Source organism: Enoplosus armatus, chromosome 11 (genome assembly GCF_043641665.1).
Source record: "Enoplosus armatus isolate fEnoArm2 chromosome 11, fEnoArm2.hap1, whole genome shotgun sequence".
Lineage (NCBI taxonomy): Eukaryota > Metazoa > Chordata > Actinopteri > Centrarchiformes > Enoplosidae > Enoplosus > Enoplosus armatus.
Window position 1 is genome coordinate 21,421,635 of NC_092190.1, and position 27,882 is coordinate 21,449,516.

At 41.3% G+C, this 27,882-nt stretch overlaps 1 protein-coding gene across 1 annotated transcript; it reads left to right on the forward strand.

Moving 5' to 3' along the window:
• Positions 1-679: 679 nt before the first annotated feature.
• On the forward strand, positions 680-26,343 carry slc4a3 (solute carrier family 4 member 3). Its single transcript, XM_070914067.1, has 18 exons — positions 680-788; positions 9,291-9,436; positions 10,296-10,476; positions 10,656-10,791; positions 15,728-15,893; positions 16,698-16,800; positions 17,250-17,434; positions 18,067-18,286; positions 19,460-19,675; positions 19,771-19,919; positions 20,016-20,210; positions 20,463-20,648; positions 21,318-21,407; positions 21,519-21,685; positions 21,828-22,081; positions 23,354-23,523; positions 24,866-25,039; positions 26,266-26,343. The coding sequence occupies exons 1-18, from the start codon at positions 695-697 to the stop codon at positions 26,341-26,343; spliced, it is 2,910 nt and encodes a 969-aa protein (XP_070770168.1). The 5' UTR covers positions 680-694.
• The last annotated feature ends 1,539 nt before the right edge of the window (positions 26,344-27,882 follow it).

Sequence of the window (27,882 nt, forward strand, 5' to 3'; positions counted from 1 at the left end):
GCATGCACAGGCTCAGATTTACATTAGCAACTTAAATGTTTCTTAAGGCTATGATGGTTGACTAATGGCTCCAGCTGAATACTAGAAGACCCATCTGGCCTGCAAAAATGCATAACCTTCAGAATATTCATTCATTGTTTCATGATGGATGTATGGAGCTTGCCACTGGGATGTCAGGGGCCCCATGGTGATTCAGGTATTTGTTTCTGCTAATGCCCGATTGGATAAAATAAAAACACCATCATGCCTGCACCACGCAAGATCGTGTTGCTGTGTCTGAGTGAAGGCAGCCGAGGATGACTCAGGGGGCTGGTAAGGAGATCCTGGCCTGTTGCTGTGTTGTGAAGCCCTCTGCTGGTGAAGAGACTGAAATGCAACCACAGGGCATTTCAGTCAGCAGCAATATTTTAATTTAGTTTGAGTCACTGATATGAATTGTAACATCTAAATGTCAACACATTTGTGTGACATTATTTCCTAATGTCTTACGATGTGGAGCTCATTAGGGCAGCGTTTCATAATCTTTCCGTTTTTCTCACCAATATCTCTGCTGTTCGTCAGTGTTTCCCCCGGATCAGATCCCTCGAGTTCAACCACGACCCGCGGCTGGTTCCGCAGGAAGCCCGTCCATCATCGTCTGGCGGGCGCCCAGCGCAGCAACTATGACCTGCGGGAGCGGATCTGCATAGGCAGCATGACTGCTCTGGAGACGGCCGTCTACCAGCAGGTGCCCACTGATGAGGCCGAGGCCCAGATGTTGGCCAGCGCCGATCTGGATGACATGAAAAGTAAGGGAGATTGAACTAGTTTTGTTTATTGGTGCTATATTGGACTGCATCATACATATATTTGATAGTAGTTTTTCTCCTGCGTGCGAATATAATAGGGGTTTAAATCTGAATAGGTTGCTGTCATGACATGGCTGCGTCACTTCACTGTTACTAGTAGACTGAAGGACTGCCTGGACTGTTTTTCTCATTGCTGTTGAGAAATGAAGGCTTTGGAGCAACGGGAGATGATTTCCTCTGTTGCTAAATGTACCTTCTGAGATGACTCAGTTTTACTTTTCTCCCACACCACGACGATGTGGTGGTGTGTGTGTGTGTGTGTGTGGGGGGGGGGGGGGTCTCTGTGAGGTGTCTTTTTGCTAGCAGGGTGTTATATACCTGCCAGTGACTGTGCTCCACCAGTTCTCCCTCAGACCTCCATGATAGCACAGAGGATATTTATGATATAACTGTGTCTATATTATAATTTGTATTCTGATTCTTATACAATCATTTAATCCTGCGTTAATGCTATAAACTGCACTAACTGCCGAGGTACGAGGTACCGGCCCACAATGAAAAGGTAAATACCAGAAGCTTCCCTCGCTGTGTGTCGGCCTGCATTGAGGGATGCCAGCACTGGAGAATGGAGGTTAGGACTATTTGAGGAGATAAATGAGTAAATGACTGTGAGGAAAGAAGAGAGAGAACTTCATCAGACAAAAAAATAGAAAGAAGCTGCCAATTTTTAGTTGCCTCAGCACTGATCTGAACATCAGTGGATATGACTTCAGACTCTTGGCTCTGCATCTCCCTTCTCAACGGACAGAAAAGGCATCGTCAGCATCCGTTCTACCTGACAGAGAGCCAGATACCATTCTCTCGATGTTACTATATATTAATAACATGTCAAGGTCTCTGTAAGAATATATATTTGAAGCTGCAAAATATATCATGAAATAATGTTTTGGTCAGAAAGGATTTTCACCTGCATTTTAGTTTTAGGGATGGATTCATAATGTTTAAATAGGGTTCAGCACCCTCTACTGGCAGTGAAATATACTGCACATGTACGACACAGTCATCTCGTCTGCCTGTACAGCACATTAGTTCAAAGAAATGATATTTTAAATGTAACGATTTAAACATTTGAGCTGTTTAGATATCAGTCCATGACTTCTTTCTGACCCCCTTCAGTAATCGGATCCTGGGCATATGTATTAAGAGGTAATTCACCCCATGGCTTTTTCTTTTGCACACACACACACACACACACACACACACACACACACACACAGTATTTCCTTCAGTGGTTATTTTTCTAAACCAAGAAACAGTTATCATTTTCGCTGACTGATTATGACTCGGCAGCTGTTGCTCTTTGGCTTGTAGCTCTTTTCTCTAAGCCTCCACAACAGGAAAATAACATAAGCTCCTAAGTGTGAAGAGCTTTATTTAACATTCTTAACTGTGAACTGTAAGCCTACGATGCGTTGTTTTGATGCATTTGATTCAGTGTCTCATAGTGTCACATGATAATAACAATATTTGATCACTGAATATATACAGTATTCTGGAGTATTCTGGAGTTTTCTCTTTATCATAGGAGGCAACCTCAGTGGGATTATCATTTATAGAAATTATGAGTAGGTACTATCATTTCTCTCCTTCATCCTTTGTGTTGTTTGGTTGGAAGCTTATTTTTAAGTGTATGAGGGGGGCAGGAGCTGTCGGTTGGTTTCGTGAGACAGAATGTGTGGGACGCCCATAGTGGAGCCAAGTCAGAGGCAGCAGTAAGACAACTTGAGCAGCAAGGGAGTCAATAAATGTTGCAAAAGGTTTTCTAGGTCGACCACTATGTACTGTATAACAGGCAGGAATATTTAATATAATTTTTATAAAAAACAACTATATAAACAGCATCAATATGCTGTCAGTACGCAGTCTTGTTGGATCCAAGGTCTATTGTATTAACTTTTTATGGTTAGAAATATTTCTACACAGGAGGTGTTTAGATATTACTACAGTTAGCGATGTGCTGTTTGACACTGACAACCAATGTCTCTTGCTTTACCAACAGGACAAAATAATGGATTTGCTCTGTCAAAAGAAACAGATAATATACAGCATGCATGTAAAAAACATGAGCAACATTTAAAAGTCAGGACCTAGAATTAAGGGGAAATTAATAGCACAGTTAGGGCAGATTATAACAGGTATATATCCTTATCTCCTCTTCAAAAAATGGCTGCCAAATGTGCATGTAGCTGTGTTTTCTTATTTTGTTGAAACAGAATCTCGGTGTCCTCTCGTGCGCACCAGACCAGCAGCTAACTGTCGACCTGTGGAGGTTAGGAGATAAAACACTGTGTGCTGAGAAAGTATACGAGCTGATTCTGAGGACAGACAGGACAGCTATCTGAAACATGTTGAATTAAACACCAAAGTAGGTGACCTGTGCATGTTAAGCCTGCAGCAGCTGAGCTTGTTGCATCACATGGATCCTACTGTTTATCCTTCTGTAATATTATTTACATGCAAGTTTCAGGTTGAACTATAGAGTCTGTCAGTTGTTTATTCTAACATTAATACGTGTGGGCATGTAGGCGGGTGCAAGCATGCATGCATCCAGGGTAGCCCCCCCCCCCCCCCTCCCACTGAAAATGTGTTCCCGTGCGCAGAGTAAAAGATATCAAGAGAAAAAGAACCAAAGGACAGCAGAGAGAGATGGGGAGGCAAAAGCTCTTGCTGGCAGAGAAAAACCTTCTCTCGCAGCATCCAGGAGCATTAATTAGCAGAGGCTGCAGTCGATTCCCCTTTAGCAGCGACCCTGCCTCTGGCCTTTCCTGCTTTAACAGAGCAGGATACTCATTGACTGTTTAGGAACCATCTGGAAACAGAAAACAGGGCACCCACAGTCACTGGAAACAAGCTATCGGATTTGTAGGGAGCGATGCTCGACATTGACAGGCCACGTATATCACCACTTTATGTCCCTCTGCTCCACTCTGGTAATCTGGGTTTTAGTCTCATTATCAATCTTCAGAATCACGTAAACTGCAATTTCAAGCCAGAAATGATAACGGTCGTCTGCAAATTAATGTTCATCACTTTATTTTTATTCTGTTATTATTATTATTTATTTTATTTATTTTTTAAAGGAGAAAAAAACATTCTATTTCCTGCTTATTGCATCATGTTTAATTAATTTTTTAATTAATTAGCACCCAGCTAGGTTGAGTGTAGTGAGAGAGAGAGAGAGAGAGAATTTTAAAGTTTAATCTGTTAAACCTTTAAACGTAAATAAATAATATTATTTACAGTTTAGAATCTGTACTTCCATAATTCAGAGCTGACCTGACAGGCTGTGGAGCGAATACAAAATGTGTCTCTGTTAGGGATGGAAGTTTGTAATACTGACTTTTAAACATCATTTAATTAAGAGAAGGAAAAAAAGAGACACAGAGAAGAAGAGAAAGGGAAGCAGCATTCATGCTATGTAACTCAGTTTCATTCTGTGGTGTAGTGAAGTGCGTGGAGCTCCACTGCAGACAGGAGCCTCTGGTAACAGTGACCACCAGAGACCAACCTGTGCCAGGTGTCTCATATGAGTGGGCCCAACAGGCATTTAGCAGACCAGCGTCATATACGCCCCGGGAGAGCTGCTGTCAGTCTTGTGAGGCGACAGACAGCTGATGGTTTTCATGTTTTCATGTTTAAGTTGTTCTTGGTCGAAATCTAATATGTAATGTAATGTATAGAAAGTAATCATATAATATAATATGCTCTTTATAATTTAGATATATAAGATATAACTTGAATTTAAATCACAATCAGAAAAATCTGTGTAGTTATTTCCACAAATTGTTCAACCCTATAATGGTCTTTTTCCGTAGTTGTCTAGTTTCACCCATATAACTAAGACACAGTGCCTGTCTAGAGAAAAGATGGTCACGCACTGTAATCAACGTTTAATCATACAACATACAGAGAAATACAATCAGTAAAAATCCAGCTTTCTTACAAATTCCTGCTCTGAGACACGCAGACACAATATTCGAGCATGTGGAGCACGTTTTAGAGAGGGTCCTGTTGAGCTCACGCTGTTGCACCTGTTGTGGACGAGTCAGACGACGACACCTCAGAGGACGCATGGTTTCCATGGAGACCGAGGGACAGGAATGGTGCAGCTCGCTCTGATAATTAGCACCATGATATCTCACTAAGCAGAGTGCTGGAGCTGTGGATCAGTTGGGTTTTCACTCTTCAGTAGTAGTGTTTGTGTCTCAGTGTTAATTCCTGCATGTGTCCTTTCGGTGTGTAGGTGTGCTATTTCCGTTTAATGCAATTCGGGTAGAGAAGCCAACCTTTCGAACTTGACCTTTACCCTCCTACACGTGACATGGTTGGAAAGTGATGGCGGCACTATGGAAACGAAAGGCATCAAATCTTCTGCTCCGATCCACAAAGATCAATGGACTGTGGACATCATTAAAAAAGGGCGGCGCTACCGTTCAGCTGACAGGCGGGTCTCACAAATTGGACCATCCCTTATCAATACTTCCTTTTGGAGTTGCAGCTGAAGAGAATGTTGCTACCATTTATGCATCTCTCCAATCGTGGATCCAGCAGGGGGGGGGTTCTCCCTGAGGGTGTTGCTCCAACTTTGCGTTTTGTTTGGATTTAAGACAAAAAAAGAAAAATTCTTTTGTAAGATTAAGGATCTTGTGTCTATACTTTTTTTGGTATTTTTGGACTGAAAGGAGATTATTTTGACTGATAGATCCTTTGGAAAATTCCAAGATTTTCCTTTTTTGTGCTTGTTTTTTTGCTTCATTTAACTTATTTTTCAGAACTTGGACTCCCTGAACACAAGGGAGCCTGACCCAAGTCTTTTAAAAACATCTGATTTTGGAGCTGGTTTCAAACGTTTTCACATAGGTATACAACAGAGGTAGGTTAGTGGTCTCTGCGAAGACCCAGGCTCATCGAAACAGCGACCCAGGGTGAGCAACGGCATTCAAGAGTTGGAAGCCCTGGATGAGCATCGTGTCCAGTTGGAGAGAGGAGGATAGGAGGAGGTACAGACTGTGGAGATGACAGACATTGAAGGACAGGAGAACCAGGCGCAGGGGGCCTCTGATAAGAAGCAGTGCATTGATCACCATGGTCCAGAACGTCGGTGCAGTGTCCAAAAAGGCTTTGGCACTCCAAAGCAGCACCAACATGAGCACCACAGCTCATTGTCCAATGTGGAGGGGGTTGAGGACTTTGAAGAGTTTGTTTTGGATTTTGATGACTATGACTTGCTTGAGTCAATCCACACTCAGCTGGGGTCACCGGTCGAGCCCACCCGTAAGTTGTGTGTAGTTGTGTTTCTGTGGAGATTCATACTCTCGTGGCATTACATTTCTGTCCACTCAACGAAATCATCATGTACATTTTGACGTTACATTCAGTTACGTCAAGCTTTCAATATAGGAAGTTCTGATGGAATCAAAACATAATGGGAATTTCACATGGGCGGGCAGTTTATTCTCACATGGATAATCAATGGACCGGAGCTCACTTGTTTCCATTGATTATGTAGCTTGCTGCTCGCTTAATTAATGGCAGCATAAGGCTCATTCATGGCCACACACAGAACAAAGTTGTCCACAGTATTGAGCGAATTGACACAGTGCTCGACTGCTGCTGCTTCCTGCTTTCCTATTGATCCAGTGGCACCCATTTGGCTTTGGGGTTAGCCACAGCTAGAGCGGAAAGACATTTCATTGACAAACAATGTGTGGTTCTGCTATTTTTATCCCTATTTGGACCTACAAACATGGCACATTAGTCCTGTGATGAAGCTAGGTCGCAGCACATGCAAAAGAAGTATAGGGTGATCAGCCTGCAATACCTTCACACACATCATGCAGGGTTCAGTTGTAGCTGAAAACAGCCAGCACCAACTGGTTAGATATGGGTACCTAGGATAGGAACTACAACTAGACACTTTGTCCTTCATTTTGTAATGAGAAGTAATGAGATATCAAATTCAACAAGGCTCCTAATATAGAAACATTCAAGCACTAACCCTTAAATTCAAAGGTCTGTGACCTGAAGTGTCTCAATAAAGCCAGATCCCATCCAATTTTTTACACAAGTCCTTTTTAACAGTAAGACGTATTCAATGAACGAATGAATGTGCATTGAGGCAAAGGAAGTGTCACTATAGGTTAAAACAATGGTTGGGGCCCTTTTGTGTTGGACTAAAATTAAGCTAGGTATTTTAGATTATTTGGTTACAACTAAATCAGATTTGTACAACAATTGGATTTTACTCCAACAGACCAGCACAAAGAAACAGAAAATCAGAAATGTGGACAGCATGGCACCTGGCAAGCAAATAAATGTCCTTATGAATTTTTGTGTTGAAGGGATTTGTTTCGGTCATTCTTGGGATTTATTTAAACTCTAAAATTCACATAGATCAGTATAATCAAAATGAGATGGTTGGTCATGCATGGATAATTCAGCTGAGTTGTTTTCCTCATAAATATCATCTAGAACATGTGTGTCTTATCAATGACCCAAGTGAACAATCAAGACCAGTCGCTAGGCTGCTCATGTTGCCCATGTAAAGTCCCATCACAGAGGAACCTTTGTCTTCCAGCTCACTAGAAAATAAATAATAATCTAATATCTATGAATGTGCCACAGGGCACGAAAGTCAGAAATGTCTAATATTAAAGAACGATTGCGTGTGAATCGTGGGTAGACCTGACAATGCCTTAATGCCTAGTGTATTTGTATTTACATGTGTCGATTTTGCAGCAAGTGCATGTTAGGCAAGGGGACTTGGAAACATTATTTATACATGACAATTACTACCAATTCGTAAATGCCAATTAGTGTGGAACCTCTCAGTTCATTTCCGATTTTGGACGCTAGCGGTACCATTTGTACATAATGTGAACTACCGTCCAGTTTGTTTAATACTGACGTGAAGGCAGATTCAGAACGTTCCACATCAGCGGCAGCCATTTTGGTTGTTTAGGAAAATGCCTCAAAGGTGCTTAAACTCGCCCCATATTAGATAAACGGTTGTGACTGACTGGACCTGAGTCAGGCAGGATGGAAATCTGTCTGAATGGGAGGGGGGCCAGACGTATCGGCCAGAGCAAATAAAACAGGAGCTCGCTTGAGGTTAAAGGCCTACACCCAGGTCAGACACCAGTTCAACAGAAGAAAGAGCGCCAAGTTAAGTCCTTTTCACCCAGTTAAAAGTTATTTGCCCTGTCCATGCCCTGCTCTGCGGTCAGAAAGAATCAGCTCATCCATATCAGCTGGAGGGCAGCCTTTAGAGCGTTTCCCTCAGGAGACTCTACAAACTGAAATACAGCTTAACTTCATCTTGATTTCCATTTCTCTCTGTTTCCCTGAGGAAGGCATGACGCAGCAGAATGGAACACTTACTGCAGTTAATGCACACACACACACACACACACACACACACACATACTCTCCCTCACCTCCACTTTGGTTGCCTCCGGCTGCTCATGTAAAAGATTAAAAAAGACAGTGTTTATTTAGTAGGAAATTTTATTCAGCTGTTGGCCAGTCTGACTGGTCGACAGCATTTCCAGACTGAATGCAAATGTCAGCTTCTAAACTGCCTCCAGATCTTTACCCTGACCTTAAATGCACCGACCACATGCCACATACCTTTCCCATATATATAACTTTCCCTCAATTCTACTCTTGAATCTTAACTGTTGTGCCAGTGATTTTGCCTGCTGCAGCCGAATTATTACACATCAGGTTTGCGGATAAAACAAAACTACTGGTGTTTTCCTTTAACCATCTTAATGTTATACCTAAATTTCACAATTTCTGTAAAAAAACACATGCTGGGCCTCGCAATAATACATTAGTCACAATTTTGCCAAATTATAATCATTACCTCAAATCATGTAAGACGTCTTTTACCACTCTCTAAACACATTTCCACACAGGTGGTTAGCCTTATACTTTTCATTTCCCAGCTCCTTCCATCCAAAGCTTCCCACTCTTTTACATGGCAAATGATAGCCAGGTCCTTGCTGTAATGAAAAGACCTCCTCATTATGCTAAATTCAATAAACTATAATTTGTGGGTCAAGGAAATTGAAAATGAAATTACTCTTTTTGAACTGACAAATGTCTGAGGGCAAAACCACCTCCTCTGTAACAGTTTCCGATGGCATACGTAGATTCTCACTCACCCATGGAGCCTTTTCCTTCTGTTATTGGATGTTCTGCTGTCAGCTGGAAACTCAAACAGACACAAATTTGATTTCTGATTTTCCAGCATGGAGCACATTTTCTGAGTTAGAAAAGATGTTTTATTTGTCAGCCACAGTCCTAAAAAAAGAGTATTTCAGGCTACAGCTTACAGAACTCTCCCAGTTAGGTTGGTTTCTGAACTATTCCTCCAGAAATCTAGACATCATGACCGAGCAATGTTGACCTTTTACATTTTGACTTAAAATACTTCAGGTCACAGATTCGAGGACAACCCCGGGGTGAGACGCCACCTGGTGAAGAAGTCATCACGATGTCTGGTGAGCCGGAGCAGCAACAGTTCCACACCGCTATGCAGCCTGAAGAAGAAGAAGAGAGCAGCAGATAAGAAAACTCATGAGGTTTGCAGCACACGTCCCCCCCCCCCCTCAGCTACATGAATGTGCGTATTGACCACTGGGTGAATATTTCAACATGCAGGCAACATAAAAACATAAAGGTTCCTTTGTTAAAATTGGAAATCTCATCATCTTTAAAGCAGTATTGATTGATTCTACCTACAAACACAACACTGACATCTCATCAAGTATCATGGTGAATGTGTCAACTTAAAATTATCCTGAGTATTGAGTTGGGTGATAATTATTTATCTCTACAAGTGACACCTCTTACATTACACATAGTAATTTGATTCATTGTTGATATAAAAATATTGATTAGTGCATACTTATTGATAAGTATGGATCCATAAAAAGAATAAATCCAAGCCTCCTGGAGTGTAGTCTTAGCTTAAGAACACTCCTTTTCGTTGACCTGATGAGACTTAATACAAAACTGCTGTTTCAGCTCAGTTTGACAGAAAAAAATGTCACAAAAACACAAATCATGTGAGTATTATTTTGCGCTGCTCTTTGCTAAAAATTTGTTCTGTGTTGAAATGTGACAAAATGTCTCCCCAAACCAAGTGTCCTTTTAGTCCAAACCACTCTTGGCTGGATCCACACTGTCATTGTGTCATTTTTTCCCCCCAATTCAGATCCAAAGATTTTTATTTACATAGCGCCAAATCACAACAAAGGTTATCTCATGACACTTAACATATAGAGCAGGTCCAGACCGTACTCTTTATAATGTTGAATTTTCCCATTAGTATAATACAGAGATCACTGTTTGTTAACTATTCCCAGCTCAGATTCCAGTAATGTTTGTCAAGTACCTGTGAAATGTTAATGCTGTATGTGTGCTTTACTCGATCTCCAGTTGTTTGTGGAGCTGAACGAGCTGATTGTGGAGAAGGACCATGAAATGCGTTGGAAGGAGCGGGCTCGCTGGATCAAGTTTGAAGAGGATGTGGAGGAGGAGACGGACCGCTGGGGCAAACCTCACGTGGCCTCGCTCTCCTTCCGCAGCTTGCTGGAGCTTCGCCGCACCATCACACACGGTAAACTTCAGCGGAAATAAAATCCACAAGGATATCATGAAAAACTCATCCTTGCTGAACACCAGTCCTGTGTGTTTTTGACTAAATTTCTCAAATAATATGTAAACATTTTCATGCTTTTTAAACAATCTGGAATTGTTGTTTTCGGCTCCTTATCTTCTTGTACCTTTCGTCCCTAGGTGCCATCCTTCTGGACCTCGAGCAGAACTCTCTGCCCGGCATCGCCCATCTGGTGGTGGAGACGATGATCATCTCGGATCAGATCCGAGCTGAGGACAGACCCAGTGTCCTCCGGGCTCTGCTTCTCAAACACAGGTCAGTCACCTGGCTAACACTCGCTTCATGTTGTAGAAAGACATCTAGTTTGATGGACCTCTTGCAAAGAGAACATTTTTTATCATCTGGTTTCAGTACAGTCAGTTATCTAGAGTGGCACCCCAGGAGAGGGTGATATTTTTGGTGGAAAATTAGCCTTTGGTGCAGTTCTTAGATGGCCAGAATTGAAAACACTGGCCTTTTTACTCCTGGTATATGACATTACCGCTGTAAACAAATCATTTACAGTACCCGAGGCTGTCTTATCAAGTGAATTCAATTTAGTCAGTCTTGGTCTTTGACTTATACTCGGCTTAACTCAACCTAATATTAACAATACTGAGACTATTTGCAGGAGTATAAAAAGCATAAATACAAAGGAATACGAGCATGTTAAAGAGGCTACACTGATCCAGTCAATGTCAAGAATTTCAGCACAATTCATATCTAACATGACATTTTGTTTATTACGAATACTGGCAACTAGCTCTGTGCTATGTGCTAGAAACCCTGTATATGAGTAAAGACATTACTATACTTCTAATAAAATAAATGATCATAGAAAGTATTGCTACTAGTTTGTAAACTCATTATTCTCTACTCTTAAAGCTGGAAATATTCTATCGTTTTCTCATTGTCAACAAATGTAAAGGCCAAAACCTAAAATTCATGTCTGACTGTTCTTTGTTGTCCAACTATTAAAACCAATGAGCCACGCTGCTCCTTCCTTACCATGAACACACAAACTGTAGATTACTTTAAGTCGATCCCACATACACTGCTCTTGGAAATATTCAATAGAGCACCAATTGTATATTAATCCGCCGCTGAAAATAGTCCCCTATTTAAACCTGTTTGAGTTAAGTTTGCTAAAAACTACAGTTCTCAGCTGTTTGAGGAAATTATTTAAATAAAATGACACTATATATCCATGACTTTTTTTTCAAGATTTCTGTCAGAATATGTTAGAATAGTAATATTAAATAATATCGCCAGCCTTAGTACTAGTAATGTATTTTTGACTCATGGTCGATTGATGAGGACTTTTATATATTTTAATCAACAGATCTTGATTTAATCTAAAACCATCCCAATCCCATTTAATACCAGAGTTAGACGACTAACCTACCACTCCTGCTACATGAGGCAGGCCCCAAAAACATTGTTATCTTAGATTTAGTTATTTCTTTACTATGTATTAACAGACCTGTCAGTGTGCGGTAGTGTGGATGCAGCTTTGTTTACATTTTGATCATGGGTTGTAGCATGAAGAATAAAACCCCAGCCCTCTTCCTCCTCCTCATCAATCATCAGTGGAGTGGAGGTTGTTACAAAAAGTCAAACTCTGGGGAAGTGAACAGGGAATTTCCAAATTGTGACATTTAACACTTGGCTCATCATCTGGTGTACTTCCCCGGAGTTGAGTAAGTTTCAAATGTCAAGACTAAAGCTGCACTGGGTCTTAAATCCTAGACCGTCAGATTAAAAGTTTGATTCTTCATTGTGTGAGTCATCCTGGCCCTTTGATCTCTGCCTTTGTTAAGATCTCTGCCTTCTCAGTCCTATTCAGACTTTGTCAGACTTCAAGTCTCATTCACAAAAGAGTGGGTGTTTCAATCTGATGCTCAGAACTACACTCCAAGAATTAATAAGACAGTGTTAGAGGCTTTGTAAAAACATATAGACTTGCTAACTTGAAACCAGCATTTTGATAATTTTAACAACAACAATTTTGTTACTTTTCATAAATCCAGTTTCTAAAATGTTTGGTTTGAGATGAGAAGGACTTAAAACACAGGAGACTGATGAAACATCAGGCTTTTTGGGTGTCTTCATTCCAAAGGTTTACTGTTTCTCTCCAACAGCATCAGTTGTTTTAGCCTTTTTGGTTTTTGGTGCTTTGTGGTTTCTGCGTGAGCAGGTTCTTTGCAGCCAGCCCGGTCAGTTCGATGTTGTTGTTGGAAATTATTGGGTGTGACGTTGTCCAACCAGCAGAAGTGTTTGTTAGTAGATTTGGAGAGAGGATGGATATCATGGGACACAACAACTTGCTTGCAGGTGTCAGGATCTCAATTCAAAAAGGCATTAGCGACCAGGACTTGCCCACAAGAAAACCTCGAAGACACAAACACCAGAGGGGATAGTTACATCAGATCCTGCACACTGCCAAATATAAAGTCGAAGAAACACAGGCATGTGGATGTAATGCATGTGACAGCGAAACTGACCTAACACGTATGGCCAGTGGAATAGTGTGCTACACATAGTGCATTATGGATTTTTCAGTTACATAACAAACAAACAAGTTAACTAAATGTCAGCTGTCAAACTGAACCACCAAAGGGAAAGATAAGCCTTGCCTATCAGAAGTTGGGATGTTGTCATCATGTTCATTCTTTCTCTCGCCACCAAGACACTGAGATTGATAATTGACATTAAATTTGGTTTGTGGGGAACATGAATGTCAGGATGAATTGTAGCGATGATCCTCTGGCTTCCCATCATGAGGTCAAACGTTTAAACTTTTTTTATGACCAAATACCTTCAAAACAAATGAAATTCCCATCAGCCTCAGCTGTACTTTGTACTCATTAGCTCATTTTTAGCATGCTAACACACCAAGATATGTTAGTGAACATGGTAAACATTATACCTGCTAAACATCAGCTTGTTAACATCGTCATTGAAGGCATGTTAGCATGCTGACATTAGCATTTAGCACCCACAGAACCCGCTAGCATGGCTTTAAACTCTTTCTTTTTCTCTTTCTTTGAATTGACAGGCATACAAGTTGGCGTCAATGCTCACTTGTAAACATATATAGACACACCCGTTGGCAATAGGTACATTTATTAGCTGTTTTGGAGCTTTCACACATGCTTCCTTAGGAGATGGAGTTTGCCCAGTTGACATAGAATTGTTGGTGTTCAAATTTCCATTTTTATGAGCACTTTTCAGACTTTTCGTCCATTTTGGCTTAAAAGTTCTCAACTTTTAACGTGTGATACAATCAAAAGCTCCAGCACAGTTACTAAATAGATCTTGGGGTGAGATTGTTTTGGTAACTGCTGTTGCCAAGGTCAAGAATCAACTTTCACTCATATGTGTTTCCATTTCCAAGGAAGTCATCTCATGATTATGTCTCTGTATACAGCTCTCATAAGCCACTGGTCCAGCATTCTCTGTCTGGCTCCCCCCCTGTCAAGCCAGAATGGTACAGCCTGGGATTGATCAGCAACAGTAATCTTGCATGGACGGTGCTTTGGTGTGATGACACATGAGAGGTTTAGGCCAGTAGATTATAGCAAATAATTCAATATTACTAACAGTGTGGTGACCAAATTGTGCACGGGATGGATTTTGCACACACAAAGCGACACAACAGATGCACACAAAATAAGCCGGCCAGCGGGCATTCTCAGCAGCAGACCGTCATGCGTTCATTCCATCTTTCACAGCCTTTCCACATAAATTCCCAGCATGTCACTGGCCAGGTCCCACAGGGAAAAAAACACTCTGTCATCATCAGAGTCATCACCCGTCTGAGATATCAGATTTACGACGTGGAAAGAAACACATTGAGGTGCTGCTAAGATTTAGCTCATCGGTCACTCAGGCCACTTTAAAGATCCTCTGGAAACGTCTCGAGCACAATTCTCTTCAGTGTCACACCTCGTTCTTTTGTTTCGGGGTGCTGTCGCGTCCAATTTGGGCGGCGTCTTATTGGACCATGTGGGCCTAATGAGTGAGGTGATGTCACCATTAGACTGAGCAGTGATGTAATGAAGCAGTGTTAAAAAACTTGGCTGGCGTGGCACACTAAATACTTCTCTTTAAGAGGGAGAGAAACGTGCTCACACTCTCTTGCACTAAAGTGTAGATAATAAGGCTGCGTAGATTAGTCTCTGGCTGTTTTATTGATGCTCTAATGCAAATATCACATTTTGGAAAATGAATGTGTCGACTTATATTCTCGTAAGAGCTTTCTAATTAGCTTGAATTGTAAAGTGATTTAGATCTGGAAGGATTTTGCTGATGACTTTTCTAACTTTATTAGCTGCATTGCAGCTGCATGAGGTAAAGCTCTTCAACATGTCGAATGAACAGAAGGTAGATTAAGTGAACAAGAATCACAGCTGTGCTGGTCATTTCTAGAATCCAAATTATCCTGCAGCCCTCTTAATTAAAATACTTTCTAAACACAAATGCATGTGACAACTATTATCATCATATTATAATCATAATTTAATTCGTCCTCAGGCTGAAGAGATAACAAGTAGATACACATTCCTGTTGAGGTTTCTAATACTTAGAAGATTTGAGCGTAAAAAGTTAACTCCTGAGCTTTGGAGCGGTAGCTTGACTAAATAATCTGTATTACTAGAAGCTGAAAGAACTCCAGGACAACTCAGCCAACTCCATTTGTTGCTGAAGGCAGTGAGATACGGTTAAAAGCTTTGAGAAAAAAGGGTAATAACTGGACCTTGTGTTGATAAGAATGTGTCAAGCATACAGAATTAAACATATTTTGATATATATGTGTACAATGTCGTGGTGAGTTAAATGTTTCTACAGCTGAAAATGGTAATGGAATTGTAATAACTTTGGTGACTCCCTGACATTTCATTTAGTTAACATTTTTATTTGTGCTTGTCCTGCTTTGGTTCATGAGCTGTAGAACTAATGATATTCCTTTCAGCCTCAGCTCTACTATTATACTATCACTACTATTAGTACTAATTAGCAAATATTACCGTAGCATACTAACACACTAAACTAAGGTGGTGACCCTGGTAAACACTACATGCGTATTAACATTGTCAATGTGAGCATGTTAGCATGCTGATGTTAGCATTTAGCTCAGAGCACAGTTGTGTCTCCATACAGCCTCACAAAGTGGACTCTTACTGACACATTCTGTTTCTTTCTCCCACAGCCATCCCAGTGATCTGAAACATCGTTTCCACCGCCACCACTCAACCACCAGTCTTCATGGCAGCTTCAATCACAACCACGTCCAGGACACCAGTCTGCCATTGGTGGCCGAAGAGCAGGACGAGCTCCAGGATAACAAGGGGCCGGTATACGACCCGAAACAGGACGTGTTTGTCAGCCTGTTTGTACGTTTCCTTGGTCTTTTTTTATTTGCCATTTGTTTGTTCTTTTCTACAGCAATCCTTATTCGTCACACTTCCTTTACTCTTTGTGAGATGTTGGATCTGAGTAATGATAGACTGTGACGTAGTTGAAGCAGTGCAGGCAGACAGCGCAGTAAATAGGACTTACCAAAGCCAAAGTAAGTGATTAACTAGTTTTGACAAGAATCCACAAGGATAAGTGAACTCAGCTATCTAAATGGACAGAGATAAAAGAGACGGTGAGCTGTCTTGTTCTAGTTTATGGTTTGCATTAAGTTCTAAGAATCAGCAAAGCATAGATTTAAGCATGATTACACTAAATTCCTGATGTGAGGCCTGTGGGCTCTCGCCTTGTCCTTTGAAACACCCCTCCACGAGGTCAGAAGTCGTGTAGGTTGTTCTTGAAGTCAGCGAAAGCGAGCCTCCCCGTGCCACATGTGTTGAATTATGTTCTTAGTCAGCTTACAGGTGCTTCCAGTTAAAGCTTCTTGATGCATTAACTGTGAAAACTTAATGTTCCCCATGGCTTAAAATGTTGGCAAATTTAAAAGAGCCTATTAAAAGAATTCTGCTCAAACATAAAGAACCAGTCACCCGAGTATGCGGTTTAAAATGGATCACACAGGGGCATTCGAATATTATTGTTCATACATTCATTGTTATTCCCACAATAATTTCACATTATTGGTCCCATGCTATGTTATAGTGTCACATTACGTTGGCCAGAAGAACAATATGGGATAATCTTTGTTCTGTTCTTCCTCCAAGAAATCTCTCCACCCTCTGCCTGAGAGCCATCCAGCTGCAGCCAGATCGATGAAGCTCCTCGCCAAAATTCCCAAAGATGCCGAAGCTGTCATTGTTCTAGTTGGTAAGCTCCGGGAATTTTGACAAAGCAGATTAGTTTGAGGAACTATGTCTTTCTGTTTTTAGAAACTGCGAAGAGATGAATCTGCTTGTAGTAAAGTCTCCATTAGGCTGGGTCTCAAATACAAAAATAAAAGAATTAAATTACAGTATAACACCATCATGTCATACTCGCCTTTTTATCTTAAACCGTAGTTTGTAGTGTTACGCTGCTGTTAATGTAAAGTCAACACCTGCTTTGCTATGCTCCCTGAGGACCAGAAGCTTTTACTGTAAATCTGCAGGATGTCTTCATTTAACCTTTACAGCAAATTAGCACAAACAAAAGATGTCAATGATGAGGAGGTTCATATTGCAGACCCATTTCTTTTGAGATATTTGAAAATATACCAACAGCTGAAGAGCAATCACAGATTCTGTAACATCGCGTGTTTTGTTGTCGTTTCTTGTCAGGCTGTGTTGAGTTTCTGGAGCAGCCAGCCATGGCCTTCGTCAGGTTGAACGAGGCGGTCCTACTGGAGTCGGTGCTGGAGGTCCCCGTCCCTGTTCGCTTTATTTTCGTCCTTCTTGGTCCCATTCAGTCCAACGTGGACTATCATGAGATTGGACGCTCCTTCGCCACTCTCATGTCTGACAAGGTAGATATAAAGCTTAACAGATGTAAAACCACATTTCAGTCGGATGATTCGAGGATTGAGTCACAGAAAGCAAAGAAAACTGATGCATGATGTCATTTATTCACTCTTACACTAAGAATTAGATTAAGAATTGATACAATTATGCCTTTTTGTACACAAGCATTTAAAAATAAGTAAACAAAACACACAAGAAGTGATTATGTGTGTAGGTGATGTTATTCATATTTTAAAACAATTTTCACTGAACCAAAAAGGCCTTGCAAAGAGGACAGCCCAGAAAATGATCCCAGTATTAGAAAGTCGAGAGAGAAATGGAGAAAAAATGATCCCAGAGAAAATAATTTATGAAACAACCCTACAGATATCTTTGTGTTTTAAAATAATGACTTTCCAGGAGTGGATCCTAGTGGCTACATGGCCTTCCACTGTATATGGCCGTCACAGACACCTGAATAATTGATTGGAGTAAATTCCTAATCACTAATAAGATGGTAACTCACAGTGAAGCAGCTCTCACTACTAACAGATACTGTATATATATACGCAGTTATTGCAGTTAGACGTTGTAGACAAGATCCTTTTAGCCTGACTTTAGCATTCTGGTGATGACATTCAATTGTATTTTGTTGCAGAGTTTCCACGAAGTGGCCTATTTTGCTGACGACAGACAGGACCTCCTGAATGGTATCAATGAATTCTTGGACTGCAGCATCGTCATTCCACCCTCAGACGTGGAGGGCAAAGACCTCCTGAAGACGGTGGCTGACTTCCAGAAGCAGATGCTGCGCAAGAGGAAGGAAAGAGAACTCAAGAGGCACCAGTCCTCATCTGGAATGGAGCAGAACAACAAAGGTAGTCTGTCGAGTGCATAAAGAGCCTCTTCTTATGAGCCAAACCCTCAATTACTCGGTTTGAAGGAGGCACCTCTGATTCTGCAAACCAATGTTAGTCCCGCAATGCACACGCAGGTCGATCCCAAAAGTCAGACTTCTTTTAAAGCGCGTGCAGACCGTCCGCTGCATTTTCATTGTTAAAAACATAGATGTGGTTTTTACAGCTACAAATCAACTGGAAACCTGTTGTACTCTTCAGTGGTTTTACAAATGAGATGAGAGGTCCCATCACCTCAGTAAACAACTCAGAAGCCTTTCCATTCAAAAGTTAGTTTGACATCCTATTCATACTGTGACTTTAACAAGTTGTATATTACCCAGAATAACATCAGACTTTTATTACTCGGTTTATGATAAAGTTTACTAAAAACTCTAAAGCTGCCATCAACCTGTCCAATCAATATTTCTACACATATGCACTTAAATAACTAGAGTTTGAGTTATAGAAAACATATTTATGTTCCTTATGACGCGTGTTGCCGTAGTCTTTTTTGACTTCCACTGGGGGGTGCCAATCCTACACATACACCTTTGGCCACCAAGAGGATAAATGTGGGATTATTCTGTATTTTTCTTTATATCAACAAATCTCATGAAAAGAACTAACCAAACATTTCATCAGTCCATCTCTCAATACTTCCTGCTTTGTCACTCAGCCCCAAGCCTTCCAACTGAAGACGTAAATCAGGTCACAAATATATTTATATTTTCTAAAAATGCTCAGTAATCTCATAAAACAGCGGGACGCTGTTATTTTTAGGAAATGTCACTCAAACAGGAGTGAATAGAGCATTTGTTGGGGGCCATTTTCAGCTGCGGATTCATACACGTGTTGCTGTTCCATGTTTGAGGTAGCAGGACAGTGTATGTGGGATCAACTCCACAGCCACAGTGCCCATGTGCACGGTAATGAAAGCTTTAGATACACAGACAATACCATGTTTTCCTTGTGATACTGAGCTTTCTCTTGCCTTTTAGATTTTGGTGGTTGTGTTTACATTTGCATTACAGCCTTTAATTTATTTTAATTTATTGTCAACTTGTATAGATGTTTATTTCATTGTTGTATTATTATGATGATGATCATTAGTAGTTCCATCATGTAATGGAGCCTGTAACAAACCCCTCCTAGAGGTGAGTCCAGAGGAGGAGGAGGAGGGAGACCAGGAGGTGGACCCATTAAAGCGCTCAGGGATCCCTTTCGGCGGCCTGATCCACGACATCCGCCGCCGCTACCCACACTACATCAGCGACTTAAAAGATGCCCTGGACATGCAGTGCGTCGCCGCCGTCATCTTCATCTACTTTGCCGCGCTGTCGCCCACTATTACCTTTGGAGGCCTGCTGGGTAAACTGAAACTACGAGACACAAAGACATTTGGAGTCCGTGTCATTTTGGTAACTCTGCTCTGAAGATGTGTTCTTGGCTGTTTTCACATACAGGAGAAAAAACAGAGGGCATGATGGGAGTGACTGAGCTTATTGTGTCAACTGCAACTCTTGGAGTTATATTCTCGCTGCTTGCTGGTCAGCCCCTTCTCATCATAGGCTTCTCAGGACCCTTACTGGTGTTTGAAGAGGCCTACTACAAGGTACTGTATCACAATAGCTACCACGCAGTAAGTCACATACTCCAGTTTTTGTGGTACATATTTCCCATTTTTTCACGTCTGTATCTTTTCGCCCAGTTCTGTCAGGCCCACAACTTTGAGTACCTGACTGGTCGAGTGTGGATTGGTTTCTGGCTCATCTTCATTGTGCTGGTGATTGTGGCAGCAGAGGGCAGCTTCCTCGTTCGCTACATCTCACCCTTTACCCAGGAGATATTTGCTTTCCTCATCTCCCTTATCTTCATCTATGAGACTTTCTCAAAGCTCATCAAGGTACCTATCACACAGCACACTGAGCTCGATAAGAATTTGTACCATAAACTACACTTTCTTATACATATTTCTCCCTAACAAAACACCAGAATATGTTCTCAATTATGAATGTACTGTGATTAATAGTGCAGTGCTTATTAGTGAAGTTGATAGCATCCAAGAATTAGGTTTAATCCTTCCCTTGTCAAATCTGCAAAAAGCCACTACAACTAATCAACAGAGGATAAACTGAGACTTTCTTCTTGTCTCCAGGTGTTTAAGGAACATCCACTGATGTCAATGTACCCCAGTGACTCCACCCCAGCTACTGGGCTTGAAGAGGTTGATGACCAAGCCCAGCCCAACACTGCTCTCCTGTCTCTGGTCCTCATGATGGGCACTTTCTTTCTTGCTTTCTTCCTCAGGAAATTCCGAAACAGTCGGTTTCTAGGCGGCAAGGTACCCTGCTTTACTGAGTCCCTTAAAAACGTTCAAATTCAAACAGTGGATGTCGGGCTTCTCGTGGGCATTTAAAGGTCCCCTGTGGAGCTTTCTCGTAAATGAACAAAGTTATGTTGACGTTGTGTATCCTCGAGGTTAACAAACATGTTAAATACATCTTTTTTCTCTCAAAACATTCGCAAAGCTGACTTTTGAATATTTAGAAACCTGCATTGTTGGCAGCACATCTGTGTGTACACCTCCGTGTAATCTCTCTCTGATCTGTGTAACGATGTGAAAGCGTCAGCAGGAACCTGTACCGTCACCGTGCACGTCCGAATTCACACATACGAGAAACAAACAAAAAGGGGGGCCCACTTTTAAAAACATTGCTCCATAGCACTACTGGTGGTCAAAAACTCCACAGGGTTCCTTTACATACACTTAATGTAAGTGTATTGTCAATACACGTCATATATTGTGTTGTCATTGTGTATTTTATCATAATAGTGATATTTTACAGAGGAGTTCTGTTCGTGCTGGGTGTCTCAAGGGTGTTGATAACAATTCAGGAACTCACAATAGCAGTTTGAGGGAAAGTGGGCAAGTCAATAATGTAATTCACACTATTCATGTGATAAGAAATGTGCTGAATGTTGACTTGATTTGGTTTCTCAATATTCCCAGGCCAGAAGAATCATTGGTGACTTTGGCATCCCCATCTCAATTTTAGTTTCAGTATTGGTGGATTACACCATCACTGACACTTACACACAGGTAACTGTAATGTCAATAACTTCACAGTAGCAGTTGAAGTGCATTTCTATTACAGTTCCAACAAATCAATGTCTTTTCTCAGCACTTGACATTATTTTTATTTACTTCTAGAAACTCGATGTGCCGTCGGGCTTCTCAGTCACCTCCCCCGACAAGAGAGGTTGGTTCATCAGTCCCTTTGGTGACAAGCATCCCTTTCCCACCTGGATGATGGGAGCGTCGGTTGTACCTGCCCTTCTCGTCTTCATCCTCATTTTCATGGAAACTCAGATCACTTCGTACGTACTGTACAGTATGATTATCTGCAGTGGTCGCGCTCTGGGCGTACAATCTTGTGTACAATAGTATGGTATACTTTTTGCAAACTGTGTGCTTTTCTTAAATTCCACTTTTTTAAATGTTTTTCCTCCAATCTATCAGCTTGATAGTCAGTAAGAAGGAGCGTCGCCTGGTTAAGGGCTCAGGCTTCCACCTGGATCTTCTGCTCATCGTCATTCTGGGGGCCATCTGTCCTCTCTTCGGCCTGCCGTGGCTCACTGCGGCCACCGTGCGCTCCGTCACTCATGTCAACGCCCTCACTGTCATGAGCAAAGCCACGGCGCCCGGCGAAAAGCCCATGATCCAGGAGGTGAAAGAACAGAGGCTCACTGGGCTTCTTGTGGCTGTTCTTGTTGGTAAGAGGAAAGGGAGTGTGGGGTGTCTATTCACTAAACCCCATCCTGAGCAGTGATTGTCCAATCATAGCTTAGTGGCCGTAGCAAGGCACGCAGGCCTGTCAGGCTTTGGATTCCTACACATGCTGAAAAGGTGTGCATGGATCTGTAGTCAGAGTTACACTCACTGTCTCAAGAGTTCAAAACCTTACCAGAAACATAAGAACAAATTCAAGGAATGCATTAAACAGTGTGTTTATCTGCTCTAACGTTAGTTAAACGTTAGTTAGTTAGTTAGTACATCAGTATTCAGAGTTTAGAGTAATGATAGCGACTCAGCTTTTGTTTACTTCATTGTGAAAGCAGAGACCCATTGTTTCAATAATTACTGAATTTTGTGTAGTAAATCTTCCATCGTTATCGCTGTTAACTTCATATGTGCTGTGCTAGGACGCAAAGCTTGGCAGACAAAACAACAGGGGGGCGGGGTTGGTGGAATGCTCCTATTGAGTACCATATAAAATCTTGTTTTAGTATTAATGAAATTACAAATTAATACAGAAAAGCCACAAAACAGTTCTCTCATTACAATTCATAAATAAATCACACATGAGCTGGAGGAAAAGAGGGATCTGAATTCTTGACCAATTCCACAGTCATTATTCTGTTTTATTATCCGGCTGGTGGGGTTGTATTTTTCTGCAGCATTATTACTGTGTTGGAACCTCACGGCAATAATTTGTCTTGAAAAGAAAACATGAGCTCAAAGGTACAGAGTGGCACTTCTGCAGCTCCTGCATGTCTAGACATTCATGAAGAATGAATCAGCCGCTTTAACAGCTTAAAATGATTTTACATTCTGTTCACTAATTGTCTTCAAACCAAAAGAGCCATTTTTCCTCAAAATGCAGCGTCTGACATGGCCACATTGTTTTCATCCACAGACTAAGTACTGTTTTGCCAGCAGAATATCTTGTTTCAAATAAGGTAGGGTCCCTTAAGTATAGATCCAGTTTGGGTATACAACCATAATGACTCATCATGATTGTTGAGCTTTCGTTTGATTGAAATGTTATTTGGATTAGACTTTTTGGATTAGCCCAAATAGGGTTTCAACCAAGGCAGCTGAGCGGTGGATATGTTTCGAATAAACGGCATTGACAGAGTGTTTGTCATGAGGGCTGTTCCCCTGTTGAATGAATAATTCTCTCCGCAGTTGCAAATCCTCGTACACGTGTGCAGTGTCTCCAAAACAGTATTATGATTTGAAAACCACACCTTTAACCCCATCAGGTATGTCCATGGTGATGACAGACATACTCCGCCTCATCCCTCTGGCTGTGCTCTTTGGCATCTTCCTGTACATGGGGGTCACTTCTCTGACCGGCATCCAACTGTACGAACGCATCACACTTATGGTGACGCCCGCCAAGCATCACCCCGACCACATCTACGTCACCAAGGTAACACACGCCATAAGAATGTTTACATGCCCTCGTCTTCTATTATTAGTGGTAAGATGGAGAGGCCAAACCCAGCAGAGTGGGAACTGCAGCAGAGTCCAGCCCGCCGTCTTGGTTTTTAGCTTGGTATGAGAGACCTGATTATTCAGATCCCTGTATACATGATACATGAACATTATCCAGATTTTACAGCTATGCAAGCCTTGGACTCTTGGCCTGGCCACTGCTGCATTCATCACACTGCTTGGTTTAGCTTCTCCATCTGATCGACAGTAATGCGAGAATACAATGAATGTATCCTCTGTATTACTAGTGAGAGTGTGAACATACTCAGTGATGAAGCAGAAGGGGATGATATTAACGAAGAAGTTCACAGTTTTTCAAGTTTGTCAGTCTTGCTTGCTGTAATCAGTCCTCCTGTTCATACTGGACATTAAAAGATCCCTTTCCAAGAGGCTTCCAAAGGAAATGATGGGGGGCAAAATCCACAGTCCTTTTTCTGTGGAAAAAATTATTAGTTCAGAGAATTCACACAGTAAACATTCATCACTAAATACGGTCTTGTGTTTTAACAGACATTTGATTAAGTAATAAACACAGAATAGTAAGAGGACATGTCTTTGGCAAAGTGATGAAAATGTGTTCAGAAGTAGCCTGTTAATGACGCACCCACCTTTAAATCACATGGCTGTCCCCCACATGGCTGTACGTGAGCTGGAAATCAAATTTTGTTTAAAGGGAAAAACACAGATCTCTGGCTTATTTGACACAAATCATTACGTCCACTAGATGGAGCTAAAAACATGTAGGATTTTCTTTATGCAAGGGAGCAGTTTGGGATTCAGTGTGTTTAATGTGTCTTTGAGTGTCTGTATTCTGTATGAGGCTGTATTTGAAACCGCCTACTACATACTACCGACAAATGCAGTGTGCAGTACGAACTACATACAGCATACTGCTTGTCAGAAATATGCAGTAAGAAACTGTCTCATCAATTTATTTTGCATCAGGCCAGGCCAGGCTTAGCCGGTTTCCATTTTGGAAAGCGGAAGTAATAATAATATGAAAGTAGGAACAAACTATTGAAAGAGGCCTTGTAGATCTACTATGAGTGAAGATTCAGTAACTAGGTTGCTTATTTCTCGCCTGAAATCTGTTCAGAAACAGATTTTGGTGGACTGCTAAGGTGAAATAAGTTTACTACATTTTGGCCAAATCGGTACGTACTGTCAGTATAGTAGGCGGTTTCAAATACAGCCTATGTGTATGTCTGTGTGTCTGCACTGTGGTCTATGGTCTACTGGTTTTCTACCCATTAACCACCACATGTGTGTTGCTTCAGGTGAAGACATGGCGTATGAACATGTTCACCATCATGCAGCTGGCGTGCATTGTGGCTCTGTGGGTAGTGAAGTCAACCGAGGCCTCCCTGGCGTTCCCCTTCGTCCTCATCATGACGGTGCCGCTGCGCCGCCTCATCCTCTCCAGGATTTTCGAGGAACGTGAGCTCCAGGCGGTAGGTTGGGTAGCCGAGATATTTCAGGAATGTTTGAATCTTTGCCACAAAAATCTGATCCCACATAGCCTCGGGATAGTTATTATACAGCAAATTTTACATTTGATGGATGTTGGCCTGTTTTTATATCTGTGTAACACTAACATCTCTGCGAGAAATTCTACAAATGAGCTACGAATGATTTTCTCCTCTGTGATCATGGACTGCTTCCTCCAAATATTTTCAAACGATATGCAAATATTTATTTTTGCTCCATGTTCTAACCAGAAAAAGATTTGCAGTCCATCCTGAAGCCAGGCTTCATGTTTTCTTGGTTAGATCCCCCAAACCCATGCATGTCATCACTGTCAGATTAAAACCTTCCATTTCCAAAATGTTAACTTGTTCAGGAGCTAGGATAAACAGCTTTGTTCGTAACTTGATCACCATTCGTGTTGTGTTCATCCAAAGGTCTCATGAACCCAAGGCACTGTGGAATTTCCTCAAACTACAGAGGACCTTGAAAGATAAAACTTGAAAATGACCTAAAATACCTCCATGATGTCAGATCCCTGACCCCTCTCACCTTCACCCTTTAACACTTTGAACGGCCTTGTTGGTGCCATGTAGACACATACCTTTGCATTGCCTTGCCTTCAACCTAACAGTATATGAATATTATATTTTACACGAGAACCAAGAGCTGTAAACATGAAGAGCTGGATCTTGCCCTATTAAAGGAATGGTTTGACATTTTGGGAAATACTTGGGTTTTCTTGCCGAGAGTTAGATGAGAAGATTGATACTACTCACATGTCTGTATGCTCAATATGAAGCTACAGCCGGCAGTGGGCTTAGCGCAAAGATATAGTCGGGAATAGTCGGGCACACGACCCCCCACACAACAGCAAATTGTTGTTTTTACACTTTTTTGTTAAAGCAGTGCTGGTAGGCCAATTTTGTCACCTTTGGACAGAGTCAAGATAGCTGTTTCCCAATGTTTTTAGTCTTTAAACTGAGCTAAGTTCTAAGTTCACTTCATATAGCCAGTAAAGAAAGCCAGTAAACATATTTCCCAGTAGGTTTGCTTTGGAAATTCACATCACAAAGTCCACCTGGATGTTTAGTTTATGCCGCACCAGAGTACGTTTGAACAGCACCAAACAGGTTAGGTGTGAAAGCCTCCTAAGTTGCCTTATTTTGACCTTGAATGAAAGTGACTGATGATATTTTTTTTCTTTTCACAGCTGGATTGCGACGAGGATTCTCCCAACTTTGATGAAGATGGACGAGATGAGTACAACGAGATCCACATGCTTGTATAAATTTTAATTGGACCCAGCCAACATTGACTTCCTCCGTCCTCCAGCTCGGACCAATCAGAGCAAGCCTCTTTGGAAACCTCAGTGTCTCTGGGTAGCAAAGACAAAGCGAGAGGAGCCACCGCAATGGTGTTTGTAAAATATTCAAAGGCTATAGCTGGATAATCACCTCTTACCTTTGTTTATTCCAGTTTTTTTAAAGAACACACCTAATGTTAGATTTCTGTGGTGGTGGTGGTGTTGTGTTAAACTCCCTGAAGATGTAATTCTGTCAGAAGCACCCTACCTGAAGTGGACGATGCAAATCTAGCAAAAAACTTACTTACATGAACACTTTATCCAGCTTTTTATCCTATCTATCCCTTTAATTACTCTGCAGGTTCTGGGCGTATGTGCAATGATGATGGTGACCTCTCGGACTACAGCGGGCTGGATAATTTTATTTTTGTCCTAAAAGCAGGAAAATGGGGTTAATTTGCTTTCATTGCATTTCCTTTCATTCAGGAAGCAGATTTTCATCAAAATTCATAATTGTTCAGGTGAATTGACCCTAAATCTCAAATCCCTGAATTCCACTGCCTCTGTAGTTTATCTGCTGTTTTCCTTCATACTACTGCCATTGCCTATAGGTTGCAATGACGTGCAAACAAGGAGTTAAGTAGTCCTTTTCCTTTCTGTACAGAGTTTAGTAATGAGCACTTTGACTGGGCAAAAGTTCACTTTTGTCGCTGCCAACCGAGTTCCCTGGCAAAAAGCCTCCCCTCTAAATGTAGTCTCCCCTTGAAGCCAAATTCTCTACAGAGACCGTGCAAGCCTCTTCAAGGGGTGTTACTGTACTTTGTTAGGTGTTTAATGCCCAACATACCAGTCCACTGATCCCGCTATTGTGACCTTGGATGTATAAGTAAATAGCTAACATGGTCTCAACCTTATTTTTCTACTTTGTAGTATCTATTTATTTTGTGACCTTTGGACTCAATGCCATGCCAGATTCTCAGTGATGTTTAGACTTCAGACAGCTTAAACTGCTATAAGAGTTAGCATAAAATAAAAAGAACATTGTGTATATGTTGACACATTTGAAACAGAAACTATGTCATTATTCATCCGCTCTTTCATCTTCTCTGCAATATTTCCATAGCGTGGCACATTTTTCACAGATGTCATGAATAGTATAATAACGCACTTGACTGGAAAAGCATAGAAACTAAGCAAACACATGAGTACTGAAAGCACTGGGGAACAGTTGAGTGTTGGCAGAATGTATGAATGATGCATTGTACAGTAAGACTGTGAGCTTGGAATTATAATGTACCATCTGTGTTCAGAGTCGTTTTGAAATACCCAGAGATTTAGTTTTCGCCTTCTACTGTATGTTGCGAGCCCACTATAGAATTTTAATTACCATTCTGCCACATATTCAGAAACCTTACCGCTGCCACACAGAAACACCCGTTGTTGACGCAAAATTGTATAAGAGACTTAATTATTCAGTAACAAGTTGTGCACAGATCTGTGTGACACTCTTATTTAAGAGGAAGA